Source organism: Manis javanica, chromosome 11, assembly GCF_040802235.1.
Source record: "Manis javanica isolate MJ-LG chromosome 11, MJ_LKY, whole genome shotgun sequence".
In the NCBI taxonomy this organism is placed as follows: domain Eukaryota; kingdom Metazoa; phylum Chordata; class Mammalia; order Pholidota; family Manidae; genus Manis; species Manis javanica.
Genome location: NC_133166.1, coordinates 19,838,390 through 19,851,925, shown reverse-complemented (window position 1 = coordinate 19,851,925; position 13,536 = coordinate 19,838,390). Strand labels below are relative to the sequence as shown.

Genomic DNA, 13,536 nt, shown 5'->3' with positions numbered 1-13,536 from the left:
GGGGTAAACAATCTGGGTCAGGAGGAAGAGAAGCTATAATCTTGGGCCCTGCCCACCTGGGAGGGCTTTGCTTCTAGTTTATCCTTAGAAAAAGACACGGGCATGAGGCTCACAGGGGACTGGCAACCTCACAGGACACACAGGCAGCATGTGGCAAAACTAGACCCCAAATGCAGATCCCTCTGACTCCAAAGCCATGCTTTTCCAGCTGGCTGCCTCCAGGGCAGGCCAGGAGGGCACAGGTCCAGCTCATGTGTACAGGTCTCTCTCTGAGTCTTATCTCAAAAACGGGCACAATAACACTCACCACACATAACTGGGGAATATCTCAGAGTGGTTTGCAGCCCTGTCAGACTCAACATAGCCTTTCAAAAGCTGCTTGGACAGCCTGCCCTGACTACCCTGAAATTCAACCACTCCATAGAACTCTGAAATCACTGTGACAAGAAAAGGCTCTCAGGAAGTCCCCGTGCCCCATGGGAGTGAGAAGTGGTACTGCCTCTGTTAAGAACCACTGGTCAAGGTTTTCCTGGGCCCCGGTCCAGAGAAGAGGAAGGGGAGGGCCTGCCCCGAATGACACAATGTCTACATCTTTCTGTGTGACAGGCTCGTGGCTGGGCATTCACACATGCTAAATAACTCCTGCTTCCTATGGCCGTTTGGTGTAGGCACTCTCACTATCCCAGCGTACAAGATGAGGAAACTGGCACAGAGAAGATGAGAACTGGTCCAGGCTCCCACAGCTGCCGAGGGGCCAAGGAAGCATAGCTCTGGAGCCCACCCTCCCAAGCGGAAGGTCTACTGTGAGGTCATGGGGTGCATCGATGCAGGAGCAGGGCACTGATGGTGGCTCCCTCCCCTCTCCACTTCCACCCGAGTTGGCATCCTCCCTTTAGTGGTGGGCTCTGAGCTGCCCTCTGCCATGCCTGCCCTGTCACAGACTGTGGCCTGCTTGCTACCCTACACTGGCCCCTCTCTCTCTCCTGGGCCTTCCTAGCCCACAACCTGGCAGAGTCTGGTGCCGGCCTGAACCCTCCTGCGTCTTTTCAGTGCCCTCAAGATAAAAAGTCTTTTGAGCAACATGCTTTCAGGGCTCTTTAAGGGTTTGATCCCATCTAAGCTCCTCTAGCCTTTTTATCAGTCCTTTCCAAGTACCACTCAAAAAGGGCTAAAAGTGGTTGCTATTATTATATTACCTGTATTATATCCACTTCTATACAAGGTCCTCTGCACAAAGAGGCAGGTCTTCACCTCTGCCCCCTTGAATGGCAGCCCCCCCGCCCCGCTGGCACTCACCATGGGAGCCCCACGGTGGCCAATGAGGGCAGGCTTGGGGCTGAGGTCCTTTTCCTCCATGATGCACGGAGAGGAGATGGTGAGAGGGACCAGGTAGAGGGCAAACACCACGGTGAGGAAGGTACAGAGAATGGCCATCTGGGAGGCTGCAGACACAGGGTGGTAAGCATGCCTGGGGAGACATTTGGCCTCTACCAGGACTACCCATGAGCTCTGGGCAGGTCAGCGGGGCAGAGGTGGAAGGTGCCACAGCCCTCTTCCCTTCTCCTGTTGGGATGCCTATACTTGGGGGTTGGTGGGGGGCCCTGCACCAAGGCTCATAAAGAGACACAGAGGACGACGCAGGTAAGGCTGTTTGAGGTTGGAACCCTCCATGGAGCTTGTAGGCCACTCTGAACCAGACTACCCCTGCCCCCAACCACCACCATGCTGACAGCAAGGGCCCCACCTTATCCCCAGGCCACCCAGGTAATGGCCAGGTGAGGGCAGGACAAGCTGGCCTTGGAACTCAGAAGGCAGGAGAGACAGGTCCCAACGGGCTGTACTTACAGGAGCGCTCTGTGCGGGCGAACTGTCCTGCCACGATCCAGGAGAGCAAGGTGACAGCAGCCAGGGCCCCGAGATGCAGGAGTGGCGCCGTGCCCTTGTGAGCAGCAAGGGGCAAGAGGGGCTGCTGGCTCCCAGCCGTGCCCAGACCCTCTGACAGCCTATCTCTACCCATGGGGCAGGCAACTCTGTCTCCCTTTTTTAATAGAGGAAACTCAAGAGTCCAGTACCCCTGGGCTGGAGCACCCTCCCTGTCTGGCCTGCTGTGGGACCTGGGCACCTCCCACCCCCCAGAGAACTGGGAGTGATAAAATAGAGCTGCCCTGTTTTGAAGCCCCCGCCCGCCCACCACTCACCTGCAGGGAGATCAGCAGCACCTCCCACTCATCCTCCCACAGCTGGGCCACGGCTGACAGGGCCACCACCGTGCACACCAGCACAACCACGAGCCCTATCTGGAAGGGGAAGAGCACCAGACAGAGGGTCAGGACAGGTGTGCCTGGACAGTCCCAAGGTCCCCAGTGTGTCTGAGAGGGGCAGCAGAGGTAGACAGGGAGGGACAGAGAGGGACAGAGAGGGACACCGGCAGAGCTAGAGAGCACAAGAGCGGCTGACACGCAGGGAGGGGGAAGCAGGAAGGGCACAGACTGAAAGACAGCCAGACAGGGATGACAGTGAGGGATGGCGGCAGGCGGAGGCAGGCAGGCCCGGTGGAGAAGGGAGGCAGGAGGGGAGAGGAGGGGAGAGGGAGCTGGGAAGGCAGAGGTGCAGCCCCAGGGCTCAGCCCCACTGAGGATGAGCAGGGAAGGCCCAGCAGGTAGAGTCCAGGGCCTCCCCAGGCTCTGCCAGCAGCAACCTTTGGGGTGAACAGTGACTTGCCCAGAGCACAAGGGCAGGAGGCTGAGGAAGTGAGTCCTCTGTGGGGGCCAGATACCCAGCCCAGCAGCAGAGCCGGCAGGCCAGCCCTCCGGGCCAGAGCAAACAGAGGTGAGGCAGGGCTCTGCCCCGCCCGCAGCAGCGCCAGGCCTGCACTCAGCTCCAGCCTCCAGCCTCCAGGGCCCTCATGGGGCTGCCGGCTCAGCCACCTCCCGGACAAAGCAAGGGGCACAGCTCTGACAGAAGACTAGGCGGAGCCTCCACAGGACAGGGATCTTGGGGACAGATGGGAACGGAAACATCTCATGCAATTTAAGATGCTCCCAAAACTAAGTGAAGCCTGGTTTCTGGCTGCTCAGAACCCAGCGCTCCCTCCTTGAGTCCCGGCTCTCACTCCGGCCACCTGCCCCTTACTGCCAGGCCTGCCTGCCTAAAGCGCAGGTCACAGGGCCACCCCAAGGCCCCCGCCCCTGCCCATCAGGGGAGGCAGCCTCCCCTCCCCTACTGACTCCCCACTCCAGCCTCCAGCCGTGCCACCAGAGCCCCGGCCCCTCATTCTCCCTCTAGTGCCTTTCCTTGAGGCAGCCGCATTCTGAGAGCCCTCCATCTGCATGAGCTCGAAACCGACTTTCTACATAGTAAGGGCACAGACAGGGCTCGTGGTGGTGCTGGTGTGCACGGTGGCTCTGTCGGCCGTGGCCCAGGCAGGGAAGATTCATTTTTGCCTGAGATGAAGTTTTCCTTTGGAGGTTTGTCATTCCAGCCCATCAGCCTGGAAACAAATGTTTCAGTAAGTACCAGCAATAAGGCTGAGATGCGTAGGGGCCTTTATGGACTGTAACATGCCAGCCTGGGGATGGAGAAAGGGGAGAAATGCAGGTACCCAGAGGGCGCACCTATGCCCAGGTCTGTGGGAGGCACTTCCAGTTTCCTCATGTTTATTTTCCTAATGTCCCATGTGAGGTATTGTCCACTTGCTTTTACACACAGGGAAACAGGGCTTGACATAGGGCTTGTTTGCCACAGAGCTCGAAGGGGGCAGATCCAGAAGCAAGCCCCATTCTGCCTCTCTGAGGTCATGCCCTTTCTGGGACATTATGCTCAGTGAAGGGAGGCCAAGAAGTGTCCTAATCATCCCTGAGAGTGCCCCTCAAAGCAGGCTCCTTGCCCCCTGCTGCCCCTCTCCAGGCAGGCCCTCGGCACAGCACGTGTCTCTGAAGGCTCGTTTCTGAAAGCATCTTATTACACTGAACTGCTGGCAAATACTTACAATAAAACTGATTCCCCATATCCTAATGCAATAAAAAATCTTTATCCTCTATGAGTTTTGCAGTTGCTCTACTGGCAAATCCTTGTGCTCAACAGCACAGTGCAGTGTTCGACATCTGCGGGACACTGTCTCCTTCAGCCACAGTAACAGCACTGACCCCCAACAATGCGACCGCCATTCCTCAAATCGGATTGGTGGGGCTAAGCCATACCCATAAGGCCCAGAGACAGCCCACTGTCCTCCTCTGAGAAAGCAGTCTTGGGTTTTCTGTGGGACTGGTTAGTGATGCCAGGGCGCAGGATGGAGGAACAGGAGGTGCAGGTGCATTCAGCGAGCCTTGCCTCCATGCTGGGACCCGACAGGAGCTGGAACCCAGCCTGGCAGAGGTGCAACAAGTTGGTCTCGCAGGGTAGCTGGAATCTGGGCTTTGTGGTCCCAATGGCCAGGGTTCAGGGTCACATCTAAGTCACATGCCTCAGTTAAATCCCAGCTCTCTGCTGTCTCGGGGAAAGGTAGCCCCAGCTACCTCCAAACTCCTGCCTTACCTCCTGAGCCCTTGGACTTCTGGAGGTTCACCTGGGAGGGGAAACAGGAACTCGGAGTTCTGGGGAGAGGGGCATGGTCTCTACGTGGACATCTGATCTGCTCCCAGTACCCCGCCTGCCCCAGATGGCTCCCTCCCCACACTCTCCTGGGCACCTCTGTCCTTCAGTAGCAACTATTCAGGACCTGGGGGACCAGACACTCACCAAATGATGACCATGATTAACACCCAGCATAGAGCTACAGTAGCCAGCAGCACGATACTGGCATAAGACCAGAGAGATAGATGAAGAAAATAAAAAGCTCAGAAACAGATCTGAACACATTTAAAAAATTAGTATATGGTAAGAGTGGCATTTCAATTTGGAAGGGGAAGGATGGCCTTCACTGAGAGGGTAAAAAGAACAAAGCAAGATCACACCAAATGCCAAAATAACTTCTGAAAAGATAAAAAATTTAAATGTTAAAAAGAAGTAGAAACATAAAACTACTAAATTATCAAAGAGAAATTTTTGATAATGATAGAAAGACTTTTCTACATCTATTACAAAACCCAGGACACATTAAAGAGATGACAGATTCACATCCATAAGAGTAAGAAAATGCAGATGCAAAAAATAAAATAAGCAAAGTCAAAAGATGAACAACAAACTAAGAATTATTATTTGTAGTTCATCAGCCAAAGGGCTAATTTCCTGAGTCTATAAAGAGCCCCTATAAATTAATAAGCAAAAAGCGTATCTCATAGCAAAAAGGGCAAAAGATATGAAGAGACAGTTTATAGGAAAGGAAATGCAAATAACTCAAGCATGTGAAAGATGCCGAATCTAACCCATCATAAGGAAACTTCAAATTAAAACTACACTGAGGTACCGTTCTCACCACTGGATTGGCAAAAGTCAAGAAATCTGGGAACACTTTATGAATGAGAGTGTGCTTATCGGAGATTGCTGAGGGAGTGTGAATTGGCAAGGAGGCAATTTGGCCAAAACTATCAAAATTGCACAAGTACATGCTCTGTATCCAGCATTCCCACCCGGGGCATGGCCACATTGCCCTGGTGATGCGCTGAAGGCAGCTGGGATGTCTGTCCCGCCCATCACCAGGGCACTGACCAGATCCTCCAGAACTAGGGAGCAGATGTGGGACAGGAGCAAGGGATGGGCACCAGTGGGGATGGTTTTAATGTGCTCAAGGGCGAGGAGGGCCGAGAGCCTCGCTAAGAGCAGGATGGGGAGGGGGGGCAGAGCAGGCCACTGCTCATGTTTAAAGACAAAGGAAGAAAGAAATGTGTATGTCTATTTATATGTGCCCTAAAATATCTCTGGAAAGATGGTAGGAAGATCTACATTGTGTACTTTTTTTATACTTTTTAATTTTGGGACCATGTCTATGTTTTGTTAGATGGCCAAAAATTGGTTAAAACCAAACAAGGAATAAGGCTTTCTTAGACTCTTAGAATCAAATGATAGAATCTTGAAACAGAATTTCCAGTCCCTGTTTGAACACTCTAAGCCCCAGGGAACTACCTGCCCTCCTGGCACAGAGGGTTGAGCTATGGAAGGATCTCACGCTGAGATCCCAGGGGAGGGGGCAGAGGGGAGAGGCAGGCAGGCCTGGCATGCTGGGAGACGGCAGCCCTGTGGTGGAGGAGCTGGTCCTCCCACCCCCGAGATGACTCCCTGCACAGACATGCCACCTCGGCTGCCTTGGTGCCTCCAGGGCCATTCCGCTAAAATCAATCAGGGGCGACCTGGCCCACTGAGCACCCGGCGTGACCCAGGAGGTGACCGCAGTGTGTGGCAGCCCCATCGAGAGCCAGCTGGTGCAGTTCTTTCAAGGGTCAGCTTGGGGACTGTGGGGAGCCTGAGCAGCCCGTGTGGTGGGGGGTGCGGAACCATGGAAGGAGAAAGGGAGGGCCACTGCAAAGGGGTTAAGTAGGGAAGAGACAGGCATGCTGGGCGGGCCTGAGATGTCTCATGTGGCAGAACCTGAGGGTGACTATTCTGTGACAGCAGCTGGGATGTCAGCAGGGGCCAAGTCATGTGGGGCCTTATGCCGGGTGGGGGTCGGGGGGGCAGTGGAAGTTTGGATCATCTCGGGAGTGATGGAGAGGGTTTTAACCTGGGGATAACATCGCCACGTCAGAGTTTTAAATTGAGCTCCCCAAAGAATGAAGAGGAGAGGGTGAGGCCTGAGGCAGAGCCAGCCGCCTGTGCTCTGAATCATACAGCCAGGGGGAGGGTCCTGGACCCTCCAACAGGGAGGCCTCGGGCAAGTCACTTAACCTCTTTGTACTTCAGTTTTCCCAGCTGCAGAGTGGGATGCTAGCAATACCTACATCACAGGACGGTTGTAAGGGTCAAATGAGTTAACACAGACCAGACTGTGAACAGTGCTGGGCACACAGTGACTCGTGGGTTAACTACTGGGACTACTCCAGCCATGATCCGGGAGGGCTGTGGTGTCCCTGGCAGCCTAAAGCCCCCTCTCCCAGCCCAGCCCCGTGGAGGCAGCCGGTACCTTGTGCAGCCAGTGCAGGTTCATCTGCTGTCCCACGGCGATGTGACAGAGTGCCAGGACCTGAGGAGGGGCCCCAGGGTGGCAGTCAGGCACCAGTGACAGAGAGTCAGTTCCCCAGACGCCCCACTCCCTACTGCTGCTCTGGGCCTGCCTCAGAGCAGCCAGCCAACCCTCCCTGCAGGCGGTGGAACGCCCTGCACGCCTGCCCAGCCGAGCCAGAGCCTGGCCACCGCCAGGGGAGGAGTTCCAGGCCTCAGGGTTCTAAGCAGCCTCGAGCCTTGCCTTGTCCCCAAGGAGTCCAGTATGGGGATCACCTGAATCGGAGGGAATGGAGTACTGACAGCAGGAACCAAAGCAGAAGTTTCTGGAAGAGGATGTCTGGTGGGCCCTAACAGTGAGATGACTCTTGCTGGGTCAGGGAGGAAACATAGGAAGGGCAAAAGCAAGACGACTTCCCACCTTGAAGATCTGAGGCCCAGGATGCAGCAGAGGGGTGCAGCAACCCCAGAGGCCGTGGCAAAAGCCAGTTTTCCTTTTTGACTAGGGCGGCCCCTCCATCATCAGCCTGACACAGACCAAGCCTCTCTTCCTCTGGGAGCAGCTGCACGTACCAGGAGCCCTGAGATGTAAGTGAAGGCAGCCGCTGTGGTCACGAGGATGGGCACAGACCAGTCACTCCAGTAGCCCATGCGGTTGTAGAGGTACCTGCCAGGAGGAGTCAGGGCAGAGGTCAGACCCCCCACCAAGGAGGCAGGTGTCTCCTCCAGCTGGCTGGCTCCCAGCTCTGACGCAGCCAGACTCAGTGACCAGGCCCCGCCCACTCAGCAATCCCGCCAGTGCTTCCCTGAGCATCCGTCGGGCCTGCTGAGGGCTCATGTGGGACATGCGGGCATGCCAAGAACCTCTCCGAGCCTCAGTCTCCTCAGACTGCCCTCAATATGTGTTTATGGCCATTGGTGAGAACTGCCCCCCCTGGGCCTTAGTTTCCCCATCTGTGCATGATGGGGTAGACCCAATGGTCTTCCAAGCAGCTGACCTCTAGTTCAGCAGAACTGCCCAGCAGGGAATGTTTGCATGTCCCCACCAGAGTGCCTCTGCTCTGGGTACCTATATGAATGACTCATTGATGTGTGACATTTATTAAAAGCCAGAGGCCACCTCTGAGGCCTCAGCCGGGCTCCATCTATGGTGGGACAGGAACGCATCCTTTATTGTACTCATTAATAACAGAGGCACAGCCTAGGGCCATGCAGAAGGGAGCAGATGCCCAGACTCCATGAGTAGGATCTTAGGATCACCACAGAATCCTGGAACCTCAGTCCATCAGAAGCCTGGAGTCAGAAGCTCCAAACTCTCACACCACGGCCACATTCCGGCCGGAGAGCTGGCCTCCCGGGAAGTGGCCCTCCAGCTTAGGTGGAGTTTTGAGGTCTCGCACATCCATCACCTAATTTCATCCTCAGAAAGACCTGATGAGGTTGGATTTACCCCATTTTACATAAGAGGAAACAGCCTAAGACTGACACTTACTGTGCTTGGGGTCACACTGAACTGAATCTCAAGCCAAAAGTAAAAGACAGCACTGGATGGGGAGAGAGGCCTGGCCTCCAAGCCCCAGCTCTGCCCCCAACGGGCTGTGTGACCTTGGGCCTCAGTTTCCACACCTGTCAATGGAGGAATTCCCACAAGAACCCTGGGACTCCACCCCCACCCAGTGCCATCCACTGCTTCACAGAGGTGTAAGGAAGGAAGAGGTGCCCTTGTGTACCCAGGTATCAGGCTCAGACAGCCTTGGACCTGAGGCAGGTGCCCACAAAGGACACTGAGTGGTCCCAGACCATAGCACCTACAAGCCCCCCGCAAGGCCCTCCCCAGGGAGTTCGGAGGCCTGGGGTCTGGGGCCACTTCCTCCGCTGAGGCCTTGCGCTCTCAGCCTCTGGCTGGGCCCTGCCAGTCTGCCACCCCTACTTCTCATGATAGCAGCACCAGGAGGTCTCCTGCTCTCCCCAGCTGGGCTCAGCTCCTGCTAAGCCTCCATTCTCTCCAGAGGACACTGCTCCCAATGCCACACAGGGAGCTGATGGCACAGCTCTGGGGGCCACCCTGGGAGAGCAGCTCAAACCCAAGCCCCCTGATATCAGCTACCAGATGCCTGGACCCAGGCCCCCACCCTCACTCACCAGTTGAATTCATCGTAGTCATTGTGCACTTCCCACCAGAAGTAGAGCCAGGTGAGTGTGAGGCCAAAGGTGAAGGTGAGGAGCAGGAACCAGAGGCGTTCCCACTGGAAGAGCAGAGCAGGAAATGGGTCAAATAGGGTCAGGGGTGGGCCCCTCCTACCCAGAATGCCTCCCTCCTCCCCCTTGGTAGCCAAACCTGGCAGGCAAGGATTACTGAGCTCTTCACACTGGTGGGGGCCCGAGGCTCAGAGAGGGGAAGTGACCTGTCCAACACTACATAGCCCGAAGTTACCAAATGGCAGGGAGCAAGTGCGGGTCAGGGTCCACCAGAGCTGGGCCCTCTCTGCTGCAGCCTGAGGCCTCTCCACTGTGTGCCAGTCCCCCTATTCTGGTGATTCCCCAGGAGTGGAGGCCACAGCTGTCTCAAACCTTTGTACTGTGGGGTGATCTGCAGTCTGGGAGGTCACATCCCTCACCTCCTTGCCCCACACATGCTTACAAAGCAGGTGCTCTTCCTCACCTTGGCCCCATGCTATCATGAATACACTGAGGCCCAGAGAGGTATAGCAACTCACCCAAGTCACACAGCAAGTTAGTTGATGCTTAAAGCCTAGTGCCCAGACTCGGGACTTCAAAGTGTGATATTCTGCAGCCTTCACCAGGCGCCTGCCCTCAGGGCTAGGCCAAGTCACCCCTCTGCCTCTTGCAGGGGGTAAAGGGGCAGGTGGGGGACACTGAATTGGCACTGCCACTTCCTAAGAGATCTGCAGGTGCTTCCCGCTGGGCCCCTGGGCTATCCCTGCTTTCACCCGTCCCCATATCTCAGAAGCACACACTCAGAACATCCTGCTCTCTAAGAACTACTGAGATCATCAGAACTAACCAACAGCCCTTCAGGGGACGGCAGTGCAGGAGGAACCAAGACCACCTTCCCTTTAGGGACTACAGGGCTTGACATAGCCCAGGAATCTCTCTGGCCACTGCCCAGGCCCCTTGCTGGACCCGCTGCAGTTCTCCAAGGTTTCTGCGATCCTCACTGCTTAGCCAAGCAGGGAAGCCACTCTGTTCCCCCAACCTGGGCCTCCCCGGTTTCATCCCCTACCCTGACCAGTTCCCTCCCCACTGGAAGGGCTACTGCCCCCTGGGCTTGTTCACTAACATTCCCACTCACCTGTCAAGCCAGCTCAAACATCACCTCCTCTGTGAAGCCCTCCAGGACTTTGCCCCTGCCACCCATACTCCCTCCTCAGTGCCCCCACAGCATTAGTGTCCCTGACTTTAAACTCACACTGTGCACTGTGATCTGCTCATGTGACTGTGTCTCCTAAACAACTATGGGTTCTGCAGGACAAAGACTGAGCCTGCCCCACTCCCTGCCTGTCTACGGCCACAGGCAGGAATGCATGTATAAGAGGAAGGAAAGTCAGTCACTGCTCAGAAGACCCCCACCCTATGTTGCCAAAAGACTGCACAGGGGTCTGGAGCCAGACTCCCTGTCTACCACTTAAAAGCTGTATCATCTTGGGCATTATAAACTGATGTAACCTCTTTGCACCTCAGTTTCTTTCTCTGAGATGGGGACAATAACAGTACTTACACCATAGGGCAGATGTGAGGATTAAATGAGATAACACAAGTCAAATGCTCAGATGCATGCCTGGCTAGCAGAAGGTGCTCTCAGCGTTTCCACAAGCAGGCTCTGCCTCTCCCAGCTCATGGGAACGGCCCTCAAACCCTGATGAGCCATGAAAGTACATGCTGAGTACCCACTCCATGCCTTGCTGTGAGCAAGGGGGCCCAATCTTAGGTGACAGTGAAAGCCACCTCCTCCACTCACTGTTACGCACAGAGCCAGGCTGTGCTGTTTAGTCCCATTCCACATATGAACACAGATGTGGAGGTGAAAACACCCCGACACCGTCTTCCTAGCAGATAGAGGCCACTGGCTTCTCAGAAAGGGGGCTGTCTGTGCCTGCCCCAGTCAGGCACAGAGTGGCAGGAGTCCCAGCTCAAACACAGAGAGGCCCAGCCTTGCTGAGAAATGGAGCAACCCCAGATGGGAGTAGGCAATCCATGTGCTTCTGGAGCAATGGAAGCCTGGCAGCCGCCAGAGGACGGCTGGGGCTGAGGAGCAGGGGAGGACTGCGGTTCAGCCCTGCCTCCTGCAGCTGGGCCATGGGGCTAGAGGCTGCGGGACTGCTCCTTGTAAGACAGCACAGCACCTCCACCCTGGCTGGCCCAACATCCCCCAGGGCTAGTCCTTCTAAGAGGTCCTCCTGCTGCCTCCAATTCTTATTTGCTCACAAATAAGAATTTGTTGGCCCCATTTCCTGCAAAGTGTAGCTGGTGGGTCGCAGGCCAGCTTAAACATCAGCACCTCAAGACTCATCTACCTCTGGTCATGTCCTGCCGTAGTGTGACAGCCCCACTGCCCCTCAGTCCAGGCTACCCTCTGCATCTCCGGCCCCCACCTCTGCCCCACATGCACTTTACACACCAGGCATCCAATCACCCACAGCTCCTCAAACAGGCTTTTTCAAACCCATGTGCCTTTGCACAGCCACCCCATCCCTGAGGCTTTCTCTGTCCCAGAAGGGTGAATCCCATCTCCTCAGAGCTTCCAGAGCCCTCTCACCCACATCTGTTGGACACAGACCCACAGTTCCATATCTGACTCTCCATGTGTCACTCTCTCCCTCAAGATCTGGATGGTCTTTATATTCCAGGTAGGGTGGGAACTTAAGGAAGATTTGGTAATGAAATGGTAGGTGAGTAAAGACCTTTTCTCCTACTCTGCCATGAGTACACCCATCCAGGCGGGATCTCACTGGGGCTCACTACCCTACCCCCACAGAGCCAGTCTTCTGTGGACCCTGAGCAGGCATACTGAGGGGCCACCTGTGCACAGAGATGGCTCCATCTCAGCAAAGGCAAGGCTGCTGCGCCCCGGCCAGCAGGCAAGGTTCTGAGAGGAGCCTAGGTGGGGGGTGCACTTTGGCCTGTGATGGGTGCTCCCCAGGCAAGCAGCTTGCAGGCTGAGAGGTGGTGGTCCTAAGGAGCTGGCTCAGGGATGGTGGCAGGGTAGAGAACTGTCCTGGGGAGGTGTCCTACGTCAAGCACAATGCAGGGCCCAGGGCCATTCTGATAGGTGGCCAGGAAAACCATAGGTGTCAGGAGCTCCCTCACCCCCTGCCACAGGGGTCCTATTGCACTAAGGGCCATTGTCCTCACTTGGTCAAATAATGACAGAGGAGCAGAGCAGACTGGGCAGGAATGAGGGGCTGCTGTACCCTGCCCCTGGAAACTGGCCAGGGTGACAAAATTAGAGCTGGCAGGTGGGTGAGACCCCCAGGGCATGGCAGGGATGGGGGCAAGGCCCCAGCGACAAGGAACTAGGAGCCCCATTATCAGAACCAGGCACAAGGTGGGGCTGGGGGCCATGTAGGGATGAAAGTCCTGGGAGCTGGAGGCCAGAGGCCCCATGGGCACAGGGCCCCTGTACATAGGGATGAAGAAGCCCCAGCCACTGTGGGGAAGGAAGCTGCGGGTCACTCTGAGAACAATCGAAGTAAAAACTGAATGGTAGGGGCTGGAAGAAAGGGAGAGGAAGGCCAGGGACTGTCTGGAAGAAGTGGCCAGGGAAGCAGCGCCACTGATAGAGGCCCCAGTGGTGCTAATGGTCCTTGGCAGGGCGCGTCTGCTCCCCCTTCAACAAGCCAGCCTGGCCCTGCTCTGGGGAGAGCACAGGCGCACTGGCAGTAAGCTGCATCTCCAGGCCCTGTCACCTCTCACAAGCTACACAAGGCTTGGGGTTGTTTATCCCTGTTACAGATGCCAAGCCTCAGAGAGGGGCTACCACGTTCAGCTGAGCAAGATGAGCTGAGCAACAACACTCAGAAGCATATGTGCATATTTATCACAACAATTTTCCAGCAGAGGTAGGTCAAGAGGCCTGGCCAATCAGCCAGTCAATTAAGCCTTTTGCTAATTTGCACACAGGCTCAAAATGGGTACATGGTGGTGAGTCAGAGGTTGAGCAACAAATCCAAGGTCACCAAATAGAGGAGGGGTTTAAGGTTAAACTCAGGCATCCTGACAGGAGGCAGTCCTCTGCAGCCCCCTCGGGAGCCAGCCCCACATAGCTCTCCCCAAACCTGCTCTTACCCTCTGGGACCCAGTATTGTGATCCCAAGCCCAGCATGGCCCCCTGGGATTCCTCTCTCCTCTCTTTCTGGGGTCCATGTCCAGGCCAAATCTTTCTCCTTCAAGAAGCCCTCTGATCCCTTCAGCTGCAAAGCCCTC

At 55.8% G+C, this 13,536-nt stretch overlaps 1 protein-coding gene across 7 annotated transcripts in view; it reads right to left on the bottom strand.

The window, feature by feature from the left end:
* GDPD5 (glycerophosphodiester phosphodiesterase domain containing 5) overlaps positions 1–13,536 on the bottom strand; it is a 77,289-nt gene that overhangs the window by 12,222 nt on the left and 51,531 nt on the right. For all 7 annotated transcript variants that reach the window (XM_073216004.1, XM_073216005.1, XM_073216006.1 and 4 more), the window contains 6 exons: positions 9,235–9,338; positions 7,666–7,759; positions 7,055–7,114; positions 2,199–2,297; positions 1,846–1,939; positions 1,297–1,442 (listed from right to left, as the gene is read on the bottom strand). In XM_073216004.1, coding sequence (XP_073072105.1) covers positions 1,297–1,442; positions 1,846–1,939; positions 2,199–2,297; positions 7,055–7,114; positions 7,666–7,759; positions 9,235–9,338 — 597 coding nt within the window. The remainder of the gene's footprint in view (positions 1–1,296; positions 1,443–1,845; positions 1,940–2,198; positions 2,298–7,054; positions 7,115–7,665; positions 7,760–9,234; positions 9,339–13,536) is intronic.